Source organism: Giraffa tippelskirchi, chromosome X, assembly GCF_054371585.1.
Source record: "Giraffa tippelskirchi isolate mGirTip1 chromosome X, T2T-mGirTip1v1.2.pri, whole genome shotgun sequence".
NCBI lineage: Eukaryota > Metazoa > Chordata > Mammalia > Artiodactyla > Giraffidae > Giraffa > Giraffa tippelskirchi.
This window is the reverse complement of record NC_137289.1, coordinates 149,173,911-149,185,028: the sequence shown is the minus strand read 5'-3', so window position 1 is coordinate 149,185,028 and position 11,118 is coordinate 149,173,911. Positions and strand designations below refer to the sequence as shown.

Genomic DNA, 11,118 nt, shown 5'->3' with positions numbered 1-11,118 from the left:
AACCCTATGGACTGTAGCCCGCCAGGCTCCTCTGTCCATGGGATTCTCCAGGCAAGAATACTGGAGTGGGGTGCCATTCCTTTCTCCAGGGGATCTTCCCAACTCAGGGACCGAACACGGGTCTCCTGCATTGAAGGCAGATTCTTTACCGTCTGAGCCAGCAGGAATGTTGATTCATTAGGGTATGACTCAGACACCAAAAGAAGGAACTAATGCCATCTACAGCACCACAGATGGACCTAGAGATTGTCACACCATGTGAAGTAAGTCAGAGAATGAGAAATATTGTGCCACATCCTTTACATGCAGAATCTAAAAAGAAATGATACAAACGAACTTATTCACAAAACAGAAACAGACTCACAGACTTAGAGAACGAATTTGTGATTGCCTATACGCACTGCTATATTTAAAATAAATAACCAACAAGGACCTGCTGTCCAGCACAGGGAACTCTGCTCAATACTCTGTAATATCCTTATGGTTCCCAGGGGGAAAGATGGGGGAAGGGATAGTTAGGGAGTCTGGGATGGACATGGACACACTGCTGTATTTAACATGGAGAACCAGCAAGGACCTGCTGGACAGCACAGGGAACTCTGCTTAATACTCTGTAATAACCTTATGGTTCCCAGGGGGGAGGATAGGGGAAGGGATAGTTAGGGAGTCTGGGATGGACATGGACACACTGCTGTATTTAACATGGAGAACCAGCAAGGACCTGCTGGACAGCACAGGGAACTCTGCTCAATGTCATGTGGCAGCCTGGATGGGAGGGAAGTTTACGGGAGAATGGATACATGTATATGTATGGCTGAGTCCCTTTGCTCTCCACCTGAAACCATCACAACATTGTAAACTGGGTATACCTCAAAACAAAGTAAAGTTTTTAAAAATTACAATCATTACAAAAAATAATAATAAAATCGATAGTGATGATAGGCTTTTTAAAAAGGATTTCATTAGAAAACTCCGTGAAGAACTGTGTTCGCCGTTAACAAGCTTGTAAGTGTCCTACTCAAACCAACTTTCTTTAAGTAAAAACCTGTTGGCGTCCTCGAAGCCCTGTCGATAGAGCGATTCCATTGTCTTCCTGCTTGGCGGGAAGAGGGCCCGGTTGAGTCTCAGCAAGTTTGCCATGGAGAGCTGTGACAGAGAGACAACAGGCACCATGGGAGATGCCAGGGCAGGTCAATCAACCTTTACTTCTGTAAGCAAAGCCTGCTTGTTATAGATACTATTAGCGATGTAAAAAAAAAAAAAATCTGTAGGAAGAAAATAATCTTAACATGTGAACTGCAGGCTCTGCAGTCAGTATAAACAAAATAATCTTAAAACCTGAACTGCGGGCTTTGCTGATGGCTCGGTGGTAAAGAATCTATCTGCCTGCCAGTGCAGTGGATACAGGTTGGATCCCTGGTCCAGGAAGAGCCCACAGGTCTCAGGGCAGCAAAGCCTGTGCACCAGGATTATAAACCTGTGCGTGAGAGCCTGGGAGCTGCAGCTGCTGAGTTCACGTGCCACCATCACTGAAGCCCGTGCGCCCTAGAGCCTGGACTCTGCAACCAGAGAAGCCGCTGCAATGAGAAGCCTGCTCTCTACAACTCGAGAAACGTCCACATCGCAACTAAGCCCCAGCATACTCCCCTCCCTCCCCCACCAAAAAAACAAAACACAGAACTCCACACGTAGACTGCTTGAGGGTTTCTCAGCCTGGGTACCACTGACGTTTGGGGCCAGACGCTTCTCTGGAGGCATCTGTCCTGCACACTGTAGGATGCTGAGCGACATCCCCGCGCTCTATCCCTAGATGCCAGTACACATTCCCGACTTTGCTAGCGTCTCCTGCATATAACGGGCTTCCTGGTGGCTCCAATGGTAAAGAAGCTGCCTGCCAACGTAGGAGCCACGGGCCCGATCCCTAGGTTGGGAAGATCCCCTGGAGGAGGGCATGGCAACCCACTCCTGCATTCTTGCCTGGAGAACTCTGTGGACAGAGGCTAGAGTCCATCGGCTCACAAAGAGTTAGACACCACTGAGCAACTACCGCTTTCACTTTCAAGGGCTACAGTCCATGGGGTTGCAAAGAGTCGGATGTGACTCAGCACGAACACACCTGCATACAGCCTCACTTCCTGTTGAGAACTAATTTTTGACTAGATTGAAGGAATCAACATTTTTATGTAAGTTCTTCTGGTAGGTCCCTAAGTTTTTCACTAATGTTTTTACATACTTAATCATTGCCACCTTTTAAAACAATTAAATGATCTCATTTACAACTGCACTGAGGAGACTTCCTTGGTAGTCCAGTGGTTAAGACTTCACCTTCTAAAGCAGGGGATATGGATTGGGTCCCTGGTCAGGGAGGTAGGTGAGGAAGGAAATGGCGACCCACTCCAGAATTCTTGCCTGCAGAATCTCATGGACAGCGGAGCCTGGCGGGCTATAGTCCATGGGGTCGCAAGAGTCGGACACAACTTAGTGACTAAACCACCACCACCAGGGAGGTAGGATCCCACATGCCGTGTGGCCAAAAAACCAGAACATAAACGACAGGAGCAATATTGTAACAAATTCAATAAAGACTCTTTAAAAAAAAAAAAAAATGGTCCACATTAAAAAAAAAAAATCTTAAAAAAAATAAAATTGCACTTCCCTGGTGGTTCAATGGTTTAGACTCTGCTTTCCAAGGCAGGGGACACAGGTTTTGGTCTCTACTGGGGGAACTAAGTGTCCCACATGCCACAGGGCAACTAAGCCCAAGCACCTCAACTACTGAGCCTGAGAGCCACAACTACAGAGGCCATGCGCTCTGGAGTTCGGGGTCACGAGCCACAACTAGGGAGCCTGTGAGCGCTGGAGACCTCTCGCTGAAACAAGGAGCCTGCCCACCACAACTAAGATCTATTGCAGACAATCAGTAAGTAAATAAGTATTTCAAAAAAAAATAAAATTGCATTGAAAACTTGCCATGTATGCTGACCTGAAAAATAAGTGAAGAAATGGAAAATGTCCCACAGAGACAGTTCAAAAATAGTTCAACAAAAAAAGACTGCACACTCACAGTCTATAGGTACCCAGGTCCATATGCACGACATAGATTGTGACTCATTTAAAATATGGGAAAAACCACTACAATACTGTAAAGTAATTAGCCTCCAATTTAAATGAATTTAAAAAATATGCATGCAAATCTGTACATATGATGGAGTTGCCAAGTGTGGGAAGCATTTGGAAAGTTTCAGGAGTCTGTGACGATCAGTGGACATCAGCACTCACCAGTACATCCTGGTTGGTGATACTAACATAGAAATGCAGCCGCCCTCTATCCTGCGGGGAGACGTCCAGTCGCCCACTGAACGGGGAGATGGTCACCGTGCGGCCGACGGGCAGGATTGGCAGGCTGTTGGTGAAGCCTCCGTCCACCCACTTCTGCAGAGAGAACAGTCCTCGTCAGCATGAGGAGACCACGTCCCTCCCACGTGAAGACAGTGAGCGTTGATTTCCACAAGACGACACCATCCTTCTGAGAATCTGTGCCTTGGGGATGAACGCCCTTGAGTTACTATTGATGAGGACCAGCTGGACTGGATTTGTTTTGGAAGCAAGCAAATCTTTGTATGCATATCATTTACCTGCGGTGGCCCCACGGTAAAGAATCTGCCTGCAATGTGTTTGATCCCTGGGTGGGGAAGATCCATTGGAGGAGGCCATGGCAACCCACTCCAGGATTCTTTTTTTTTTTTTTTTTTTTTAGGTTTGCCCCACACTCCAGGATTCTTGCCTGGAGAATCCCATGGACAGAGGAGCCTGGTAGGTTCTCAGTGCACAGGATCACAAGGGTCAGACACAACTTAGCGACTAAACCAGACCAAGGAGTTTGGACGGAGTCAGGAAATCTCTCTAGTTGTTTAAAAGCTTTAAGTAGATTACTTAAGACCTTATTTTTTTTTTTTTTAACTGATGATGGCAGATGCATAAGAAGCCACATGTAACGAGCTTGGGATTTATCATCTAACCAGAACGCAAAGCCATGTTGACCCTGACACTGAGCAGATCATCCCGCATAACAGGCGGCTCCATTTTTAACTTCAGAGCTGGAAATCGGCATTGTCTTTAGCCAAGTGAAAAGTAAATAAATAAAGGACCACAAGAAACCCTTTCATCTCCAAAGTGACTCCTGAGTACACAGGGCTTCAAGCCTTGAAGAATTCGGGGTGGGGTGGGGTGGAGGGGCGGGAGAGGCGTATGAAGTGTTCAACAGGAACGGTGTTCAGGAGGGATTCGTGCTTTCAGACCTCAGCCCAAAGGAAAGAGAGGGAGAGACACAGCAGCAGGACAGGGGGCCTTCCACAGGCTTCTGCACACCTGCACACTGGGGGAAAGCTGAAGAAGCCTAAAGACGGAATTCTTCATGCCGTTTCAAGTGAAAGAGACTTTCAATCTGCCCTTGAGCCCACGTAATGGAATCAGCTCTGACAATAAACGCACAGACACACAAAACTGAAGTTCAAACGCTCCAAGCTATATCCAGATTGGAAATATCCTGCCGTGGATGTGCGGATACAAAGCTAGAAACTGTGGAGAACCTTGTCACTCACGCAGAGTCAGACATCCTGGAGTGTGAAGTCAAGTGGGCCTTAGGAAGCATCGCCACGAACAAAGCTAGTGGAGGTGATGGAATTTCAGCTGAGCTATTTCAAATCCTAAAAGATGATGCTGTTCAAGCACTGCACTCAATATGTCAGCCAATTTGAGTTTTCCAATTTGGAAAACTCAGCAGTGGCCATAGGACCGGAAAAGGTCCGGCCTCATCCCAATTCCCAAGAAGGGTAGTACTCAAGTATGTGCTAACCTTGGACAACTGCACTCATCTCCCATGCCGGTAGGATCATGCTTAAAACCTTGCATGCTAGGTTTCACTGTTATGTGAACCAAGAACTTCCAGATGTGCAAGCTGGATTTAGAAAAGGCAGAGGAATTGCAAATCAAATTGCCAATGTTCACTGGATCGTGGAGAACACAAGGGAATTCCGGAAAAATATCTACTTCTGCTTCCTGCTTCATTGATTATGCTAAAGCCTTTGACTAAAGCCTTTCCAAAAACTGTGGAAAATTCTTACAGACATGAGAATACCAAACCACTTTACCTGTCACTGGAGAAACCTGTATGCCGGTCAAGAGGCAACAGTTAAACTTAGACATGGAACAACTGACTGGTTCAAAATTGGTAAAGGACTAAAACAAGGCTGTAAACTGTCACCTTGCTTATTTAACTAATATGCAGAGTATACCATGCAAAATGCCAGGCTGGATGAATCCCAAGCTGGAATCAAGATTGTCAGAAGAAATATAAACGACCTCAGATATGCAGATGATATCTCTCTAACGGCAGAAAGTGAAGAAGAACTAAAGAGCCTCTTGATGAAAGTGAAGGAGGAGAGTGAAAAAGTTGACATGAAACTCAACATTCAGAAAACTAAGATCATGGCATCCGGTCCCATCACTTCATGGCAAATAGATGGGGAAACAGTGGAAGCAGTGACAGATTTTATTTTCTTGGGCTGCAAAATGACTGCTGAAGCTGAAGCTTCAATACTTTGGCCACCTGATGCAAAGAGCCGACTCTTTGGAAAAGACCCTGACGCTGGGAAAGATTGATGGCAGGAAGAGAAGGGGATGACAGAGGGTGAGATGGTTGGATGGCATCACCGACTCGATGGACATGAGTTTGAGCAAATTCTGCGAGACAGTGGACGACAGAGGAGCCTGGCGTGCTGCAGTCCACGGGGTCACAAAGAGTAGGACACAACTTAGCAACTGAACAACAACAGCAACCTCACAAAATAATCTGTTTTGGAGAAAAAAAGCAAGGAGGTGAGGACCGAGAAACAGGTTAGCATAAAGCGTCCTTAACTGAGTTAAGGACCTTCATTCACCTTTTCTCAGATGTCTTTTTTTCTTTTAAACGTTTTTCTTACCTGTTTTGATTTCTAGAGCAGGTGACTAAATGATAGGTATTGTTTACGTAGGCCTTGGCCAGCAACCAACTCCCGTCAGAGGAAATAAAAGTAAGTAAATAGAAAGTGAAAATGTGTTGAAAACTTCTGTTGAGGGAACTACATTTTGGTGGAGGAGAAAATATAAGTGGATTAGATTAAAATGAACCTGACCTGGGTAATCTGCTTACCGTCATTATTTTTTAAAAGAACAAAACACATTATATAATTGCTTATTATAATAATCATATTATATATTATATTAGTATTATTATTTATTATATATGCACATTTATATGTGCTTGTGTATAACGTGTATGTATAAATATGGATATACACACACACACACGACTATACAGATACTATCTAAAAAAGACAGGTTTGTATTAATAAGGCCCCCACATTGTAAAGTAACTACTATATTTGAGCAGACTCCGGCAGACAGTGGAGGTCAGAGGAACCCGGCGTGCTGCAGTTCATGGGGTCGAGGAGAGTTGGACACAACTGAGCGACTGAACAAGAACAAATACACTTCAATAAAAATTAACTAATTTAAAAAAAGAAGGTCCCTGATATCTGGTTCTGTGTCCTACTGTCCTGGAGTTGTTGTTTTTCTCTCTTCCCTCATCGCTTTGGATGCAGATACCTAGAAAGAGAGAGAGGACACCTTCCAAAATTACCTTTCATACCCTCAGTAGCACATCTCACCAACGATGCAAAAATTCACAGGTTTCATCAAGGGAAATAAAATACATGTACCAAGTGCTATATAACTGAGAGCTCACTTGTTTTATTCAACTTACAGAAAAGAAGGGTAATCTGGCTCGTTAATGTGCAAAGTGTTCTAATTCACCATGGGGCTAATGACTGCCGCTTAAGGGAATTGAAAATCTTTTTTCCAAATTTTGTTCACTCTTGTTAGCTTATTCTGATTGGATAAATGAGTCAGGGAAACATACAGCTTATCAAGCGGATTGATTAAATTTTTAGCGTTACTTGCTACTATGTAACCATAACCCCAGCAGCTCAGATGTTGTAAATACAGTCCATCTTTCTCCTGATTCATGCTCTCATGAACTGTATCACTCCCAATAACCACACACACACACACACACACACACACACACACACCACCCTCACCCCCAAGGCATGCTGATGCTAGCAAAATTTCTGGAAACAATAACATTACCAAGTGCAAATACCTTATATCTCATGCGCTACGGACAGATTAAAATTCTGCATTCCCTATGCTTCTGGCCATGAATTCTCTGGCTGTTTGCAACATATTCCTCAAAATGATTCCCACTTCATGGGCAGCATTCCATAAGTTGCCGTGACATCTCCTGCCGTGACACCGAGGATTCCAAAATCTTGCTGATGGCTCTTTCCAGGCTAGTTTTGCCCTGAGTTTCTTAGTTTCAGATTATAACATCTCCACTCATCAAAAGAAAGGGTAGGCCAAATAAGTTAAAAATTATTCCAGGAGAAAAATGTGCTTCAAAAAGCAAACATGTGGGACTTCAGTGGTGGTCCAGTGGCCAAGACACTCCACTCCCAATGAAGGGGTCCCAGGTTTGAGCTCTGGTCAGGTAACTAGATACCACATGCCCTAACTCAAAAAAAAAAAAAAAATTTCCATGTGCCACAACACAGGCCCAGTGCAGTCAAACAAACCAATAACTTTCTTTAAGATTCTTATAAATTAAAAAAAACATTTATAAATGTGTATAGAGAGAAAGAGACAGAAGTCACTCAGTCATATCTGACTCTTTATGACCCCATGGACTGTGGCCCGCCAGGCTCCTCCATCCATGGGATTCTCCAGGCAAAAATACTGGAGTGGGTAGCCTTTCCCTTCTCCAGGGGATCTTCCCCACCCAGGGATCGAACCCAGCTCTCCCGCATTGCAGGCAGATGCTTTACTGTCTGAGCCACCAGGGAATCCACCAGGGGATATTTAAATGTGTATAAATATTAATAAACATTAAAGAAAAAAATTTGGCCCCTACAGTTGCTGTCACTTGCCCTAACATCCTTTACCCGCATCTCTGAATTCTGGCCCCTACAGTTGATTGTCTTTTGTCCTAACGCCCTTGATCTGCATCTCTGACCATATTCTAACGTGCTCCATGGGAAGTTGAACTGTCTGAGTCCACAGAGTTGAAAAGAAACAACGGTTCTTCAGTAGAGAAGACGATCTCATGCCCAGAGGTGGGATGGGGCTCTACTGTGGGCTGCCCTTGGCGGGGTTACAGCGCTGGAGACCAAAGCCATGATTCTACAAGGTAGGGACACCCATCACAACAAACCCGGGGGGGCGGTCGTCTGCCAGCACATGTCAAGCTGTGTCTCACACATGATGCGTTCCGGGTTCACACCAGGCTCCTGACCTCCAGTGGCTCATGTCACGTAATTGAAGGCGCAGAGTGTAAAGCTCAAGGCTGTCCCCGTTACCGAGAGCGCTCACTTCTTCTGGCGGCAAGTCCTTTCAGAACACGCCGCGTATGCCTGGACGTACGTTCCACACTGCGAGAGGCTTGTGCTGGAACCTCGGGGCAGGGCTGGACTTGCTCTGCAAACGGCTTTGTTAGAAAGAGACAAATACCACACGATAACATTTGTATGTGGAACATCAAATGTGACGCAAATGAACTTATCGACAAAACAGAAGCAGAGTCATCGAGAACAGACCATGGCCGTCAAGGTGGAGGGGGAGAGGGAGGGAGTGGCGAAGGAATGGACTAGAGGCTTGCGGTTAGCAGGTGCCAACTATTATATACAGGATGGATAAACAACAAGGTCTGCTGTATAGCACAGGGAACTGTATCCAGTCTCCTGGGATAAACCACAATGGAAAAGAATAGGGAAAAGAATGTCTATATGTGTATAACTGAATCCCTGCACTGCGCAGCAGAATTGGCACAACACTGTCAATCAACTATTCAGTTCAGTTCAGTTCAGTTCAGTCGCTCAGTCGTGTCCGACTCTTTGTGACCCCATGGACTGCAGCACGCCAGGCCTCCCTGTCCATCACCAACTCCCAGAGTTCACTCAAAATCATGTTCATCGAGTCGGTGATGCCATCCAACCATCTCGTCATCTGTCGTCCCCTTCTCCTCCCGCCTTCAATCTTCCCCAGCATCAGGGTCTTTTCAAATGAGTCAGTTCTTCACATCAGGTACCAAAGGATTGGAGTTTCAGATTCAGCATCAGTCCTTCCAATGAACACCCAGGACTGATCTCCTACAGGATGGACTGGCTGGATCTCCTTGCAGTCCAAGGGACTCTCAAGAGTCTTCTCCAACAGCACAGTTCAAAAGCATCAATTCTTCAGCACTCAGCTTTCTTTAAAGTCCAACTCTCACATCCATACATGACCACTGGAAAACCATAGCCTTGACTAGACGGACCTTTGTTGGCAAAGTAATGTCTGTGCTTTTTAATATGCTGTCTAGGTTGGTCATAGGTTTCCTTCCAAGGAGTAAGCATCTTTTAATTTTATGACTGCAGCCACCATATGCAGTGATTTTGGAGCCCAAGAAAATAAAGTCTGTCACTGTTTCCATTGTGTCCCTATCTATTTGCCATGAAGTGATGGGACCGGATGCCATGATCTTAGTTCTCTGAAACAAATGTTAAGTCTTACGAAAGTAGGAAGCTTCTAAATGATTAATGAAAAATAATTTTTAAAAAAATAAAAGTATTGGGTCCACAAAGAAGTGTGAGTAAAATCCAGTATGTTCAACAGCTAAGTGACTCCAGACATGGACAAGAGTGGGCAGCATAGTGGACATGAGCAGTGCGTTGAGGATGCCCCCCCATGGCCTGGACCACACCAGGTCACACCCAGGCCTTCCAGGGCTCCGCCCCAAACTGAGTGATGCTCAGCCCCCTCTGACCCCTGCTACAACCCCCCATAGCTTCAGAAAAACCGCCAGAGCTAACTGACAGATCAAAACCTGACCTCCACAGAAAACATCAAAACCCAGGGAGGGAGAAAGCAAGACACAAAGCTTTATGTCATCAGGACAAGGCTCACGTCCACAGCAAAGCACTGCATTGAAGACAGAGTTCACATTTCCCTGAAAACGGGGAGATTCAAGAGTGTAACCTGGCCTGCACACCATCTTCAGCTGCGGGAAGGGGAGGCGCTGATTGAATCCATTTTTGTTGTTGTTCAGTCGCTCAGTTGTGTCCGACTCTTTGAGACCCCATGGACTGTAGCCCGCCAGGCTCCTCTGTCCATGGAGATTATCCAGGCAAGAATCCTGGAGTGGGTTGCCATGCCCTCCTCCAGGGGATCTTCCTGACCCAGGGATCGAACCCTTGTCTCCCACATTGCAGGCAGATTCTTTACCGTCTGAGCCACCAGGGAAGCCCACGAATACTGGAGCGGGGTGCCATTCCCTGCTCCAGAGGATCTTCCCGATTGAGTCCTTAGCAAGTGGCAAATGGCTACCATGTGGCTGCAAAAACAAGCAAGAACCCCAAGGAGCACCCTGTTAATCATCGTGTACATGGGGTCCCCTCTCCGTGGGCTTTATTACACAACCAAGGGGAACCAGGGACTTCCCTGGTGGTCCACGGATTAAGAATCTGCCTGCCAATGTAGGGGACACAGGTTCAGCCCCTGGTCCAGGAAGATCCCACGTGCCATGGAGCAACTAAGCCCGGGGACCACAACTGCCGAAGCCCTCGAACCACAACTACTGAAGCCCTTGAACCACAACTACTGAAGCCTGCACGCCCTAGAGTCTGTGCTCTGGGAGGAGACAAGCCACTGCAGTGAAAAGCCTTCGCACAACTAGAGAGTGGCCTCCACTTACGGCAACTAGACAAAGCCTGAGCGCGGCAACAAAGACTCAATGCAACCAAAAATAAAATACAGTGAATTGGTAAATGATTTTTAAAAACAAACAGAAAAACAAGTCATTATGACACTGCCACTGTGCACAGAGGCCAGTCATCAGAGGGCTGTGCTTCACCTCCCAAGGTCAAATATATATATAAAAAAATATATATATATTTCTTAATATATACAAATATAAATATATATATTTCTTAATATATAAATATATATATATCTTAATATATATAAATATATATATAAATATATATA

General features: G+C 45.4%; 1 protein-coding gene across 2 annotated transcripts in view; it reads right to left on the bottom strand.

Moving 5' to 3' along the window:
• Positions 1-283: 283 nt before the first annotated feature.
• The window catches only part of LOC145536927 (patatin-like phospholipase domain-containing protein 4), a 41,668-nt gene continuing 30,833 nt past the window's right edge, over positions 284-11,118 (bottom strand). For both annotated transcript variants that reach the window (XM_081567232.1, XM_081567233.1), the window contains 2 exons: positions 3,280-3,432; positions 284-1,146 (listed from right to left, as the gene is read on the bottom strand). In XM_081567232.1, the coding sequence (XP_081423358.1) occupies positions 1,015-1,146; positions 3,280-3,432 (285 nt within the window). In that variant the 3' untranslated portion in view covers positions 284-1,014. The remainder of the gene's footprint in view (positions 1,147-3,279; positions 3,433-11,118) is intronic.